Genomic DNA, 17,050 nt, shown 5'->3' on the forward strand with positions numbered 1-17,050 from the left:
GATATGGAATAGCGTAGCAAAGCTTTCGCATTAAAAACGCTGTTATACGTGGCGATAATTGCGGAATTCAGGATCTGTGGATGCAGTCTTAATTTTGATGTTGAAAACGTTTTCTTCGAAGTTACAGCGATGTTTTTAAACAGCCGCGCAAGTCCTCTACGGCGGCTGTTTTTCACCGGCCGTTACGAAGGCGTGCTCATGGGAATTGATATTCTGGTTTGGCCTACAGGGTTTAACGTCCCACAGTGGTTCAGGCTACGAGGGAGTCTGTCGTAGAGTACTCCGAAAATTTAGACCACCTGTGGTTCTTTAACGCGCTCTGACATCGCACAGTACACGGGCTCCTTACTTTTCGACTCCATAGAAAAGCTACCGCCGTGGCCGGGATTCTATGCCGCATTCTTGGGTTCAGCAGTCTAGGGACGTAACCACTAAGCCACCGCAGCGAGGCGAATTGATATTCTGAAGAGTGAAGTAGGGCGAAAAACAAACTTCTGCCGACACGCTTCTCTCTAGTAATAAAAAAAAAAAGAGGAAACATCAAGGGCACCACATGTTGCGTCACTTTATCACTTATAATCTTGCAAGGATGTGTTGCTGTGCTCTACTATTTACATTACCTTCAAGTAGTGGTGTAATCCTTCTTACGGACATACAAACATGACAGTCATGAACAGAACGAAGGCGTAAAGTATCCGTTAGAACATTTTTCACGCATTTTACCCTTTTCACACCAATGGCGGTATATTGGGTGAATAAATGCAGTGAAGTCAACTTGAGTGCACTTCAGGTCGATAACACATCTTCAAGACCGACTGAACACTCTGTGAAATGCACGTAAGATAAAGTTACACACGTCGAACCAAATTGAAACAAGTGCACAAACGCAATAAAATTGCATTGTCGCGCTTAACCAAGGAAATTGCCGTAGTTGCTGGAGGCCCTTGCTAGCCAGCAGGTGGGGGCCGCCATGATATCACCAGTCACCTGTGATGAATACTGTTCGTGATGCTGGCACGAAGAAGGCAAACTTGTAGCGCACTTCCCAAACAACGACCGAGCACTAGTACAAACTGGCGCTGTAACTGACGAGTCTGCAGAGGTTACGACACTGGGGTCAGCTGGCTCCGTGGCTACAAACGGCAGGCATGAACATTTCGGTTTCCGAGAGCGTTCAGAGAAAAGGCCGCAAACGGGGAAGCATGAGCGTAGTACAATGTCCACGAATGAAAAAGGGGACTGTTCTGAACGTGGCTTTCTCGAAATTCGGCCACTTGTAAGGAAACATGCCGACTATTTCGATAAAGACATTTGTTTGACGCTGTCCCCGAAGCGAGGACAGAAAGAAAGACTACATTGAGATGTGCTGTTCACGTATGGCTTGTGTGAGATGGCCAGGAAAGGCGTGCAAAATAAATAAAGGCACCGACGTCGGAGTCCGGAATAATTAAAAGAAGAGCTATGCCTATTTTTTCTCCCAGCGCGCACGGGAAAGTTCTCTTCCGCCCGGTTCCGTCCTTCGTTCAGAAGACGTATTCGGCCTTGCGATGGCGCATGCGAAAGTGACACAAAAGCAGGAACACGCCACACGCCATGGTTGCGTAGTGAGCCCCGACGACAACCAGTAGCACGGTGTAGTGCGGAGGCTGGCCGCCAACCACGAGGTACGCGAGAACCAGGCACACCGTGTTCTCGACGAACGTGGCGCACAGAAACACCACGGCGGACATGGTGCTCGCCAGCCCTTCCCGGTTCAGGGCACGGTAGTCGAGCACGAACACGAGCGTCATGAGTCCCAAAGCGATGTCTCCGAAAAACTTTGCCCAGCTGTAGCGCGAGCGGCACACCAGCGACCAGAGGAGAACCACGGGCACGTGGGCGAGCGCCAGCGCCAGCACGGCTGGCCCGAAGTATACGGCCAGCAACGAAGCGCCTGCGAGGATGCGCGCCGAGGCGATGAGCAGCCAGGCGGCAAACTTGAGCAGGTAGCCGGCGCAGGTGTCTTCCTCGTCACAGTCCTGCAGGGCCATAGTCGTGGTGGTTTCGTACGTGGTCGACCCGTCCGTAGTCTCTTCTTCGCACCATCGACCGCGCACCACGTACTTGCTGTAGAATGTGGCCACGCACGCGATCAGCAGCGCTCCGGACAGGGCAGATCCGGTTTGCAAAATGGCTGCGAGTGAAAAGAGAAGGTGACAATACGTGTCACAGTCAACACTACAAACGTGATAGGAGGTTCATAAGCGTATCGAGATACAGGTGTGCAAACGTTGAAATCAGATTTGTAGCAATTTTTGGAGCAGCAAAATCTTAGTTTCGGAGTAAGGAGGAGGAGGAAGATGAGGAGGAAAGGCAGGAAGGTTAACCCGTAAAAGAAATCGGTTTGCTACCCTGCACTGGGGAAAAGTGGTGAGTGGATATAAAGGTTCTGAGAGAGGGATGGGTGAAGTTAGTACAGTCACATTACATACATGTCACATCACATCACGTCACAGTCCTATCGCGGAACATAACAGCAAACTCAGTCTTTCGATTAGGCCTGTGCTTTTCATAAACCAGGACAGTGCCTGGGAGGCATTCACCGCCAGGTGGAAGCCGGAGCTTCAGGTCACGGTCCAGGGATTTTAAGCGGCAGTTCGCAAACTGGCCAGAATTCCACAAGGAGAGCGTGTGTTCCCGCGCAAGTGCGCGAAGCCTGCCCGCTGTGTCTGCCCAGGAAAAAGGAATCAACACACAACCGCCGTCTTGGTGGGCTGTTCGTGCGACCTCGTCCGCCCGAAGATTGCCCGCTATGCCGCTGTGTCCTGGAAACCATTGGAAGATGATGTCATGTCCTCCATTAATTGCACAGTGATGAATTTGTCGTATTTCTGCAACGAGTTGTTCATGGGCTCCACGGCGAAGAGCCGCTTTTAAGGCTTGCAGGGCTGCTTTTGAATCTGTGAAAATAGACCACCGCTGAGGGCTCTGCTGACTGATATGACTAATTGCGACACGAAGAGCGGTTAGATCTGCAGCTGTTGAAGACGTCGGGTGAATTGTCCTAACTTTTATTTCTGTATTAATTGAGGGTATGACCATGGAGCCTGAAGAACTCACGGCATTCACTGAACCATCAGTGTAGACGTGCAAACGATTTGCGTGGTGCTCATGGAAGTATTCAAGAGTGATTTGTTTTAGTTCTGTCGGCGATAGCTCGACCTTCTTCCTGATGCCGGGTATTGAAAGAAGCACGTGTGGTTTATGCAGGCTCTATAGTGGAGAGGACGGTCTAGATGCGGACGACAAAATATCGCAATGCGCATCAACGGTCTCAGTAAACGATGTACGCGGCCTGGTAATAGGAAGACTGGCCAAATGATGCCAGGGAATCCGGGAGATGTGCCGGAAATGTGCCCTCAGAGAGTCAACTGTTCGGTAGGTAGATATGGGATGCTCCTGTGCAATCAAAGTGGTAGCAGCCGTAGAGGCACATTTCGGCAATCCCAGGCAGGTTCGCAGAGCTTGAGCTTGAACGCTCTGTAGAATTCCTAAGTTGGGTTTCCTGCTATTTCCACGTGCAGGTAAGCTGTACCGAATAAATCCTATAAATAAAGCATGGTATAGTTGGAGTATCGACCGTACGGACGCTCCCCATGACTTTCCCCCCAATAAAGGCAAATACGTGAGCAATTCCTGTCAGCCTATTTTTCATGAAATAAATATGGGGAGTCCACGAAAGATTTCGGTCGATGATCACTCCCAGAAAGCGATGGCTGCTTTCGTAGGGTATTGCTTTACCATCAATGCGTACGGTGTAAGATGACATGTTCTTGCGTGTAAATGCAACTAGCGAACACTTTTCAGTTGATATCTGCAGACCTTGCAGGTGGAGGTAGGCCGCAACTATACTTGCCGCCTTTTGAAGCCTCGCTCTAACCTCTGGGCACGTAACTCCTGATGCCCAGATACAGATGTCGTCTGGATATATTAAAAGTTGCGCCGACTGTGGTATCAAGTCTACAAGCCCGACATGAGTAAGATTGAAAAGCGTTGGGCTTAGTACTCCGCCCTGTGGGACTCCACGGGAAGTGAAATGAGAAGTTGTTGGGCCATATATATCGGAGCATTATATCTCAAATAGAGCGAGGCTGCTTTGACCATCGCTGGACTAGTTCTAAATCTTCTTTTAGAGAAGGTGAGACAGAAAAGGAAGAGTTAGACATTGACTCATTATAATTTATTTAAACTTATGTAGCATTGTAAACAGTTATCCAGACCAGCATAAACTTGGTAATAAACAAATGGGCCGAAAGCCAGACAACTATTCGAGACTCCTTATTCAATACCACGGTATGCTAAGCGGTGAGTGTGGTGGCAGAGCCACGGTGCTAGAACACCGTGGCTGGAACACATAACGAGAAGGCAACAGCACCAAAGCGTTGTTTTAAAACTGACCCTTTTGTCTTTAGACCTAGACACCTTCCGTCACCAGGCTGCTTGTAATTTTTTTTCAGCGATCACGTGACCCATTCTTGCGTGCCTCGCGCTACATTTGTCGCCTTCAGATGGGGCGCATGCTTACACGTGATCACGTGATCACCCCTTCGCCTCGAGTCTTGCCCTTGCGGGATGCGTGGACGAAAGACGGCACCAAACGCTTGGAAACACCTCTCGGACACTGCACGCATCCGGGGGATGAGAGGCCATTCACATCGATCAGCCATTCGTTGTTCATTACAGCCTTGCAGCGTTTCGAAGTTACCGCAGCCCTTCACTGAGCATAGAGCTTCACCCGTAATGAGGCAACCATAGCAGATAAAGCTGCTCTTATGTAGCTAATGGTCGAATATTTCGTTTGATTCGAAGACTGGCGGTCAACAGTTTGATCCGTCAACCCGTCTGCAGTAACATCACGCATTTGTGGCAGGTCAGGTTTACGGTTTTGGACGAATAGCTTAATGCTCAGCAAACGTGACAAAAATGCAGAATACTAATGCAGCCTTCATTTGAGGAAGTTAGTTGAACTCCAGGTATTATATGAAAGAAACAGGCACCTTGAAATTAGCATGCAAAATCGTGTTAAAAACCAAGCAAGTCAGGTGCGGTGATTTGCCGGGAACGACGCGCTTTCCCGAGAGCGAGGAAAGAATTGATGCACGACACTTTTTCATCTCTCATTTGTGGTATTTCACAATTTCGGATGATGGTGCCAAACAAAATAATTTTGGAATATTACGGTCGCAAAACGTATGCAAAGAGACCGCAGTATAATAACAGGTGATCCATGCTAAGTCAAATATTTCGTGTATAAAGCTCATGCTGCCTCTCTTTTGGACGAAGGAAATTTTCAGAAACATTTGGGTTTGGCGCTTACAATCTGCTGCGTTACTAAAAGAAGGTGGTCTAAGTCTGGTCGGTTATATTTCTTCATACAACATTGCCTGAGCATATACACCATTAGACTTTGTTCTTTTCTTAGCTATCCATCAAAGCATGTTCTATTCGAACGCGTGCACTGATTGTCAGAGCGGCGCACATATGCCTTCTCGACTAATTAAAACACCATTATATCCCACTACGAACCAACTTCTTGGACTCGCAAAAAAGTGTTTTTTTTTTTTTTTATATGGCTAAAACTGATGTTTACCTTTTATTTTATCTGCATACTAAAATATAATATGCAATATATTCCATCTGAAGGCTTGCCTCTTCCCGACTCCGCTTGCAGTTTTATTTCTTTCTTTCTTTTGACACACACGACTGTAGCTCGATATGTGCTTTGCACGCGGGTGCGTGCAAAAACAACTGACGGTAGCTGCGAAAGGGCTCGAAATTGTTACTTCATTCATTAATTGCGCTTATTCTTTTAGTTTTCGTAGCGTTCCTTGTTTCATCATTGAAATTTGTTGTTTCAAACAGGTTTTTTTTTTTTTCTCCATTTAGCGTCACAGAGAGACTCGGTCTGTACTGGAGGGCTTCGGAAGTTTCGGCTCACTGGAGTTTTGCACCGCGCACTGATATCGCAATCTGGAAGGGCACCTTGCATTCCTCCTGGATCGAAAAGCGGCCGCCGCGTCAGGATTGAAGCCGCACCCCCTCTTGGGTTTGGTGCGTTTGATGAGCCGGTGATTACTATGCGCATTTTCATGCTAACTGCATGCCCTGACTACCATAAGGGCTTTGGAGAGCTGCGCTCAGTTTTCACTGCTGATGGGCGGCTGGAGCCTTAAAAACGCCAGTACAGCTTTTTCTTATTTCCTTTTGGCAGCATGGGCGTACAAAGTTTAAAAAGGTTATGTGGCGTTGGAAACGAATACAAAATACCATAGACCACTCAGGCCCAGATTGACTTTCTGACGCGGTTTGATAGTATTAGCGCTGCCAGCGGATGTCCAAGGCCGCGTACCCGAGTCGTATGCGCGCGCTCAAAGCGACTGAAGAGCGCGGTTAAGAGAAGCGCCATTTGCAAGGATGGGTGACGCCAATCGATATATCGAACAATCGGCGTGATTGGAGCTCGATATACTTCGCAACTTCTCTGTACTTTTACTCTGGATTTTCAAGGAGGTGACCTGAGCGCTTCATATAGCCAATATTGTGGAATATCCAGGTTTCGATATAAGCATTCGCGCCCATGTCTATTCTCTACGTTTTGTCGAAACAAGAGTCAACAGAATTTATTTTACTAGTACTGCACTTTGTTGCAATTTCGTGTTTGCAAACTAGTTCTTCACGACACGGCACCTATACCACGGTGCCAATGTATACGTACTCTCCTCCTTACTTTAAATATCGCATGAAGGTCAGATCCCCGGCGTTCAGCAGCACTTATGTCTCCGGCAATAGCTTATGTCTCCAGCACTTGATACATGAGACCTTGAGATCAAGAACTACAGCCAGGTACTTCATAATACGCACCAGTATTACTATTTGACAACGTTATAGACGTCTAACGTTGGACAGTGTCCAGATTTTCCACGAAACACGAAAAACAAGCGCAAAGCTGGGGATGCCAGTAACTCGGGCAGATTATCTTGTTCTCTTCATACTATTGGCCTATACTATACTTTACAGTATTGGAGAGATGGGAACACTGGCTATTAACAAGCGCTAGTTTCTCTTCTCAGTCATCCCTTCTAAAAGCTATTTTCTCACTTCCCATGTCTCCCCTTTCGGAAACCTAGCTGGCTTCGAGGTTTGGAGTGACGCATCTACCTAGTCGTTTCCGGCTGTCAGGCTCTCAAGCTGTCTGTATCTGTTTCTGCGTAACGATAAGTTCTGGGTGTATGTGTCGCGCGATAAGGCTGAGAGCACTTCTTTTATGTGGACGCTGCCAACGTAATGCGGTTGCTGCCGGTTGTCACCACACTTCCGAGACTAATAACGTAGCTCGCAGACAGGCAATGATGTTACCGGAAATATGAGGCTCCGCTTACTGAAAAAAAAAAAAAAATCAAGAGGTCAGAAAGAAAATGCGTTCGCGAGGAAATGTCCTTTTTCTTAAATTACTTGCTATACGTTGCCATGTGTAAAGCTCGGAAGTTAATTACAATGTGCATTTTTCAGTCACTTTTGCATATACTCGAGATTCACTTGAGCAGTCCACCCCAGACAGTAAAGACATCCAGGTGGTAGTTATGCATGTTAGTTCCTTCCGCACACCGGCACCTACACGCGCCTTTAGCAATACGTCAGTTACGGGAGAGGAGCCAAGTAGACAGAACTCAGTAATAACATACCATAAAAGTGTGACAAAAATACAAGCTGTATGGAGAAGGGATAATGCGATGTAAAACGTTTTGCCCATTTGGCGTTTTATTCTAGAGAAGCACTGCACAATGGATCGAGCTGATACACATTTATCGGAAAATACTGTCTTGTAAATACTGGAATGAACTTGTATAGTCCATTATGCTAAGCACGACATAGTTGTTTTTGTGGGTGGTATGTGTGCTCAGTTTGACGGCTGTGCTTTCCGCAGTCGGAAAACGAATCCCCGAGCGCGCGCCGCTTACCCCGAGCCACTGCTCCAGTTGCGCGGGTTGTTAAGGGGCGATGGTTTTTTATCTGCCTGCAACGAGCTTATGTCTCCGGCACTGCTATGATAGCTGGATATGGCAGGCCTTTTGCAAGAGGCGCGGAGCTGAGAAGCCAGTCTGCTATCGCGGGGTCAATTAGGAGTCCCAATTCGGGCAAGCGCCACCGCCGCACTCCCGGGCAGCCCAACGAGCGCTCTGGAACGCGAGAGAAAGCGGCTCGCTTGCACTGTTTGCTCTCATTTTTCCCTGCTTTCCCCTTCCTCTTCCGATTTTTTTTTTTTTTTTACGACAACTGCATTATGAGCAGCCACGCAGAAGGAGTGAAGACACCTGAAAGGACACGTCCAACCACGTACTTTGGAACTTGGTGGTGGCCTTACTTATGTGTGTTTTATCGAACGTTAACACATTGAGAAACATTCATATCTGCGAATCATAAAACGAAATTATTTCATGAAGAAAAATGAAAGAATGTTGCGAAAAATAAATTTAATAGTCTGGGCTGCCTGAAGAACGGTTCAAGGAAATTGACACGTTATCTTGAATAACTACCGCTGCCACTACTGCGATGGTTACCGTACTGGTAATTACTGCAGCGGTAAACGTATCGCTGGTACCGCGCTACGCTTGCCATTTATGTACGTGAGAGCAGAGGAAGCGAAGCGCCTCAAGGATTTTTTTTTCTTCTTGCCGTACTATCCTGACGTTCTGGTGCGACTATAACATTACGTGACAGGCTTTGACGTTTTAAAATTTCTTATTCGTCCCGTAGAGTGACCATGACGGCTAGTTGGGTTCATGAGCGGCATGTGCTGAAATACATGTACTGCTGCCTAATTTTTGCTAGGCAAGGCGTTGAAACAGCTTGATCGTCAAAACATGCTCCCTCAATTATTATTGTCCAGAGTGTATATACATACAGGATTTTAGAAACTGTGGCTGCCTATGTGCCGCTTTGAATCATGCCATATCAGACAGCACAAACCATGCACCCAATATCGGTACTGCGTTGACAATGCTTCACCCTACATAGCAGCAGTACGAGGAAAACGCATTCCAGCATTGGACCTACGGTTCGCGCTGCCTCGGATATAGATCTCAGAGATGGGAACTGGCGTATACTTAAGATGGAATTGGTTTTGCAAGAGTTAATTACGCACTAACAAAACGTTCCGAACCAGTTTCTGGCCCGAACTTTATTCTGAGCTTTATCAGGAGGGATACTCTGCCTACTTTTATTTTGTATTCAGCGTTTGGTCGGCAAATAAATTAAATTTTCGTTTTTAGTTTTGTAGCTTCGGTCACCTTTTTCGATTGGTTTGAGCATCCGATAGCTACGCAGGGGCAGGCATGACTTTACTTTCTTCTTAATCTCATCTTTTAGTTTCCGTGCATCGTAAGGGCTTGAAAATGCGAAAATTAGGACCTTCGATCGGAATCCTGGCGAAGGCAAATCCATGCTGCTGGAACCTGGTCGTAAGGATAAACCGCGAAGTTCTTGCCGTTACCTAAAAAAACCTAGTTATTGTTTAGTATTGAAGCTGCAAAATAATGTCCTGCAAATTTACCCGTTCCTCTCCAGCTCACTTGGGTAGTTTTAAGTAAAGTGGGTAGTTTTAAGTAAGAACCCCCCCAGAATCCTTCAGGCGGGAAGGCGAAAGCAAACTTCTCGGCAGCGCCCCTGCTCTCCTATCCGACTACTAAAGAATCATGGGCAAGTGCCACGCTTGTGGCTAATATAATCGCCGATCATTACTGCTAGGAAGTTCAAGTAACGTCCATTTCCGAAGGCGGCGGACTGAGACGGCGAATCTAGCGGAGTGATTTTGTACAAACGTTTTCAGGATACGATTGTCTCGAATTGAACGTATTACATGATTTCTGGTTTTCTATTTTTAATCAGAGCTACCGAGCAGTGTTCCTTATCATATAGTCGAGCGCAAGCCCTCCGTCCGCATGCGCGGACTTATGAAACGTGTAAGCCTCTCGGTGGCTTACATCGAGGTGCTATCGCGTGTCATCGAGCTCTCGCATTTTCACTTCATCGCACTAATTACTTGAAGGAAGTCGAAACTATCGCTACCTTCTGCCCCCGTTTTGCACTCCCTTAAGGGTACTCCCGGTGCATAAATTACCGAGAATTTAATTTCTCTCATGACTAATGAGCCTTGTGGCACGGTGCTGTTAGACGTCTCCGGCGACCCAACCATCGTTACTTGGCCTGCCCTCCCTCCTGGAGACAGCAGCTGGTGATCAGGACCATTGAGTTGATGACGCAGAAACACAAGCACCATCTCGTAGAAAGCCTCTGAAATCGGTGCAGCGCGGACCGGTGTGGGTATAAGCTGTTGACACGGGCGGACCGCGAGACCGACTGTACTAAGTGGCAGGTGAACGACTGCTCCGCGCGACTGCTTGCCGCATGCAAAGCGACCTGCGACCAAGGCACGGTCGCCGGTTCGGGAGATCCTAATAACCCGTTTGTCGGCTGGCTGTCCCTTGGTCTTGCATGTTCTCTTCTTGGAGGTTATAACGCAGGTGCGATAGAATATAATCGACTTTAAGCTTGATGGCAGAATGAGAGCGGCAGTAATAATGATAGCTCGGTATGACTGACAATGCAATGTAATGCATTCGATTCATTTATTGCCAATACGAGCGGTGACTTCCGATATTTTAGTGTTCAAGCGAAAATCAAGCGGACTTTATGCGCGTGGTCAAGGCGAGCTGAGCAATGGGGCGCAGGAAAGATTTGGCTTCGGGAAAATGGCTGGTCGCTGTAGTATAACGTATTAAAGAAAGACAACCGGGCAAACTTTCTACGCGTAGCCAGAAGCTGAAGATTCAGTGTGTGTTTCAGTGCTGATACGTTTTGATGACGTGAGTAGGATGACAGTATGAATCTGGCTGCATTATTCTTCACTGCTTCCAGAGCGTTTGTAAGAGCTGCGTGGAGAAGGTGCCATAAAATAGAGGCGCATTCAAGAGATGATCTGATATAAGATGAACACATTTGAAATAGACATTACCCAATAAACAATACCAAAACTTATTTGCAATCGTTACCTTCGGAGGAAATAATTGTCGAGACATTAAATATTGCCACATTAATTAGTTTCAAACTAAACCTTCTCGAGACAGTACCCGCAAATGAAGCCAGGAACAAGTGTAGTAGTACTTGAAACGTTACAAGTTTGCACCAATGAAAGTAACAAGCACACTGCACATATAACAAGCGCTCTCGGAAAGCATGGAGCTTGATTCAATGGGTTGCTTCCGATAGAGCAGAACAGCCGAGCAGACGACACTTGATCGAGCTTCGCGAATACGCCACCATGCTCGCTCCCTCTCTCGATTTTCGCTTCGCCTCTCTTCGGCGCCGCTGCACTGGGCAGTCGATAGTTGTGCGATACTGTTAAATAATTGGCCGGCTGTAGGTACGTGTGCACTGTAGAGATGCGAGTTTTGGGTAAAGGTATTACGAAATGTCTACCAGGAGTCCGCGTCAAAATTCCGGGGTGTACTCAGCGATTGCATATTTCTTCAATGCGAAAGAGAAGATGACACATGTGCGAAATCATGATAAATAATAATTTCTTCTTCGGAACGCGGAGGCTTCGAGAACTACAGTAAACGTCTGCCAGCCCTTTGAAGGAGCGTGTGAAAGTTCTCTTACAGACTTCTACAGGACGCAACGTGGGACATATGTGGTGCGTACGGCTCCGCCCTTGCATTTTATGACCTCCGTCAACCGAGAACAGAATCAGGATGAGTATACAGTCGAAATCAAGACGAGTGCCGAAAAGTTCCAGGTTCTGCCAGCTGGGCATTTTTTTCTGTGTCTTTTACACAAAGCCGATTAAACGCGTACGCTGTTGTGATACTACTTGTAGACTGCACGGTTGACATGCATTCTTTTCGAACTTTTGCCATTGCGTGCGTAAACCGCTGGCGCCGCTAAAGTCTTTCGTCTCCCGCAGCGGGCTGCCCTGAGTGCCCCGTTGCCTGGTCACGTTGTTTGTCAGAAATATACGTGAATGGGCAGACCAACGAAAGGCGGGGGCGTGTTATTGGAGCTCACCGGTGTAGTCGGGCCACTCGCCTCGCAGGAAGTTCGCATCTTCTCTGAAGAGCAGCGTGTGCAGCTGCAGTACAGCCTGCGGGAAGGCGTGCAGCACGGCCACCCAGACCAGGTCCCCGAAGGCCACCTCTTCCTGGCGACCGATAAAGGGACGCGTGTCCGACTGGTCGCCCATCACCATCATCACCTTGTCGAACAGCACGGATGACAGCCTGCATGTACAGCGGGGTTCTCGTGCTTGCAAGCCTGACACTGCCGAGGCACCATGGAGCGGTTGCTGCAGACCACCTCCATGGTCGGCACGCACTGCCCATCGCGCGCCACTAGAGTGCAAAAGCGACGAAACAATCGACGAGGAACAGCTGAGACAAACACGATGCCACAAGCCTTACTTAACAAATTTTTTCGTATAAGAACATGTAAGAAAAACTGAAGCAGGAGCGGGGGAAATACAAAAAGAAAGCAGAAATATACATCAAGTGGACATCATCATCATCATTATCAGCCTGATTATACCCACTGCAGGGCGAAGGCCTCTCCCATATTTCTCCACTTAACCCGGTTCTGTGCTAGCTGCATCCACTTGACCCCTGCGAACTTCTTAATTTCATCCGCCCACCTAACTTTCTGCCGCCCCCTGCTACGCTTTCCTTCCCTTGGAATCCAGTTTGTTACCCTCAGCGACCATCGGTTATCCTCTCTTCGCACTACATGTCCTGCCCATGTCCATTTCTTCTTCTTAATTTCTACTAGAATGTCGGTAACTTGAGTTATTTTTCTGACCCACTCTGCACGCTTTCTATCTCTTAATGTTACCCCTACCATTTTTCGTACCATAGCCCTCTAGGTTGTCCTCAACTTAAGTAGAACTCTCTTGGTTAGCCTCCACGTTTCAGCCCCATAGGTGAGTACAGGCAAGATGCAACTGTTGTATACTTTCCTCTTGAGCGATACCGGTAAGCTGCTAGTCATAATCTGCGAGTGCTTGCCAAATGCGCTCCATCCCAATCGTATTCTTCTTGTTATTTCCTTTTCGTGGTCCGGATCTGCGGTTACTACCTGTCCTAAGTAGACATATTCGCCTACTACTTCTAGTATCTCGCTACCTAATGTAAACTGCTGTTCCTTCCCGAGGCTGTTGAACATTACCTTAGTCTTCTGCATATTGATTTTCAAGCCTACCTTTCTACCTTACCTGTCTAGGTCATCAATCATTATTTACAGTTCATCCCCCGAGTTGCTTAGCAAGGCAATGTCATCAGCAAATCGCAGATTACTGAGGTATTCTCCATCTACCCTTATCCCTAACTGCTCCCATTCCAAGTCAAGTGGACAAAATCAAGTGAAATCACGCGGAAATCGCTGACTAAACGAATATCTGTTCTTTGTCGCTTTCAGCAAGCTCTTTTCTCTTTCTGTTGATATGCTTTGAATGGGACAGTAAAACCACGACCAAGGAGCCCTAACCATTTCTGTCACCCTTAAAATACCGCGTGCCAGCTTCTGATTGTTTATGTACGCCTTTACTTCGGCTGAATTCCTCGGTAAGATCCCAATTTCGACAATGCGCTGTCAGGTGAACGCTTGCTACAACCGCCTTATACAGATTCTCGTGCTACCCGAATCGGACTTTCACACATCGGCTAGTAAGGCTGAAGTAATGGTTGTCGCAGGATGAAATGACTACTGAGCACAAAAGAAAAAATAAAACGTGATGTATTTCATTTAACACCTTCTCAATTTAGCACTCTGATCTACACAATTGTACTGTCCTTGCTGCTTGTTTGCGTAGAGAACATTGCTTTTTCACCTTTGAGTAGAACTAGATTTTTTTTTTCGAGACGTCGCACACGTACTACAGCAACCTGACTACTTGCAATTAGTCTCTTTTCTTTTTATTTATTTATACAAATGCCTCCCAGGTTCAAAACATGGAACATTGTGTGAGGGGGAGGGGTTACAGTGTACAAAAACAAACAGTGGTACATAGTTTAAAATACAAAATTGAACAGTAATAAAGGACTGGAACTGCAAATAATTATTAGAGCATGCATTATGAAGTAATAAACTGAGGATTATAACATTATACAATAGTTAGCGGCATTGGGCGAAATCCACTTGCACACAGTGAACGCAATATAAAAAATTTATTCTCACTGCATTAAGGTACTCAATTCGTTTTTGAATCATAGTGGGTCAGATATGTGAGCGATGCGTTCGGGAAGACCATTCCAATCCTTTATAGCCCGTGGCAAGGCAGAGAAGTTAAATGCATGTGTTCGGGCGAATAGACGTTGAAAATTTGTATTTAGGCGGTGGGAGGTGCGAGTCGGTCTAGTAAGTGGCACTGTTGATGCATGATGACTGTAGATTAGTTTGTGCAGTAAGCAGATAAGCGCGATATCCCGACGTAATTTTAAACTTGTGAGTAATAAGGACAGCTTGATGTTAGTCACGCTGGAATAGCGGCTGTAATCATGGGAAATAAAACGTGCTGCACGGTTTTGAATAGCTTCTAGGGATTTGATTAGATACTCTTGATGTGGCGACCAGATGGCAGATGCATATTCTAGTTGAGGACGAACGAAAGTTAGAAATGCGAGATTGCGCGTAGAAATGGGTGCGCTATGTAGATTTCGCTTTAGATAGCCGAGCGTGCGTGATGCTTTGGCGGTTATATTTTCAATATGCGTCGCCCATGAAAGATTTGCGGTAAGATAAACGCCGAGATATTTATAAGAAAATGTGCGAGTTAGTGAAATCCTATTGAGTGAATAATCGTATGTCGAGAGGGAATACTTCCGGCTGATTGTCATTATTTTGCATTTTTCCGTGTTAAGTGTCATTTGCCATGACCTGTACCAGCTAGTTACGTATTCCAGGTCCTGCTGTGGGATGACATTGTCAATAAGAGAACGGATTTTACGATAAATTAAGCAGACATCTGCGAACAGTCGAACTGATTATTTATGTGAGATGGGAGGTCATTAATGTATATTACAATAATAAAGGACCGAGGACGCTACCTTGAGGAACGCCAGATGTGACGCCGCTAAGGGGTGACGAAAAGTTATTGAGAACAGTGAACTGCTTGCGAAATGACAAAGTTTTGAATCCAACAGAGGGTTAGGTTGTCTAAATTAAGCAATGACAATTTAGTTATGAAGCGACAGTGGGCGACGCGGTCAAATGCACGAGATTAATCAATGAATATGCAGTCAGTCTGGCAATTTTCGTCCATGTTCTTAAAGATGTGAGTAGTAAATTCTATTAATTGTGTGTCACAGGAGAATCCTTTTCTGAAACCGTGGTTGTGTGGGAAGAAAAAACCGTTTCGCTCCAGGTGGAAGGCAACGTTAGATGCAATTACGTGTTCTAGTAATTTGCATGGAACACTTGTTAGCGATATGGGGCGGTAGTTACTGACAGTGTTTGTTATCAGATTTATACACGGGGATTATTTTACCAATCTTCCAGTCATGCGGAATTTCGCCAGTGTCTAATGACTGTTTGAAAATATGGCAGAGGATGATACTAGAGGCATCTACAGTGCGTTTTAGAATTTTGGTATTTATTCCGTCTAATCCTGAAGAAGTACTTATTTTGAGACTTTTGACTAGAGATGCAATGCCTTCTATAGGAACGTCTATTGCACTCATGAAAGAGAAATTGGTTTCTTGTGGGCTAGGTAGGTTGGAATAGTCTTCGTTAGTGAAAAATGATGTGAAAAAATCGTCAAAAACTGTTCCACAGCTGTCCTGAGGAATGGGACATCCGGTTGGATCCAATAAAGAAATATTGTCAGACATGCGTGAAGGGGGGGAGATGGTTTTCCAAAATTTGGCTGGGTTATTTTTCATGAGCGATTGAAGATCATGTGACAGAAATTTGTGCTTCGCCTTTCGAACGGCATGGCAGTATGATACTTCACATAACTTATATTGTGTTTTCGAATACTGCGTGCAACGTCGCTTCGCTGATCTAAAAAGGCGTTTCTTGTCTTTTAATGTACGAAGTGATATGTTACACCAAGGTTTAGATACGTTAACACGAAACGTTATCAGAGGAATGTAATTGCCCACGAGTGCTCCTCCTTTCGCCAATCCAAGTCCCATTGTCATCAGCATGTCACTGCTGCTCCGGTGAGATTGTTGTGATCGTTAAGAAAACGCTTGTCCACAGACACGGACAGTTCTAATGGGAAACCCGCGGAAAAGAGCAGATCTGGCTGCCGGTCACTGGATACAGGACTTATCCAGGGCGCTGTTTAAACACAATTTCGCTTTTTCTCGACTAATTTTGAGCGAATGATATGCAATGGAAGCTATCGTCTGCTCTCTCTATGATCGTGTACTCAAACAAACGCGGTTTTACTTTTCGATAGGAGTCAACTTCATCAGCCTGGAGCCGTTCGTACACCAAGATCTTAGGTATAATAATGAGCGATTAAATGCATAGCGTGAATACACTCCTTCCAATATGAGGAAACTAAACGGTTAAATACGAATCGAAGCCTTTCCTAGCCAAACACAGGCCTTTGATAGCGGTACCAAAACAAGTACCTATGTACACACCGCTTTTCTCTATATGTGAAGTGCACATTGAAAAAAGGTGAATTGAAGGGACTGTAATGCCAAGGGTCTCTCGACAAACTCTTAACTGATGTCCGGAAAAATTGTGACATACGTATATCCACTTTCTTCTGCGCATACGAGTAACTCTTTCTTAGGAATGAATCGGTATAAGGACTTTATGTCCATGGAGAAAGCCACAAAATTGAGGAAAGGTTTTTTGTTTGGTTTGGTTAGGGTGGTTTAACGTCCCGAATTAACTCCGACTATGAGAGACGCCGTAGTAGAGGACTCCGGAAATTTCGACCACCTGGGGTTCTTAACGGGCACTGACGTCGCACAGCACACGGGCGCCTAGCTTTTCGCCTCCATCGAAA

General features: G+C 46.2%; 1 protein-coding gene across 1 annotated transcript in view; it reads right to left on the bottom strand.

Annotated features, from left to right (window-relative positions):
• Positions 1-554: 554 nt before the first annotated feature.
• LOC146201481 (uncharacterized) overlaps positions 555-17,050 on the bottom strand; it is a 36,575-nt gene continuing 20,079 nt past the window's right edge. Inside the window, exons 2-3 of the mRNA XM_084587607.1 lie at positions 12,103-12,314; positions 555-2,173 (exon numbers count right to left, since the gene is read on the bottom strand). Coding sequence (XP_084443733.1) covers positions 1,524-2,173; positions 12,103-12,314 — 862 coding nt within the window. The 3' untranslated portion in view covers positions 555-1,523. The remainder of the gene's footprint in view (positions 2,174-12,102; positions 12,315-17,050) is intronic.

This window comes from Amblyomma maculatum, chromosome 1, assembly GCF_055883805.1.
Source record: "Amblyomma maculatum isolate TAMU_Amacu chromosome 1, ASM5588380v1, whole genome shotgun sequence".
Taxonomy (NCBI): Eukaryota; Metazoa; Arthropoda; class Arachnida; order Ixodida; family Ixodidae; genus Amblyomma; species Amblyomma maculatum.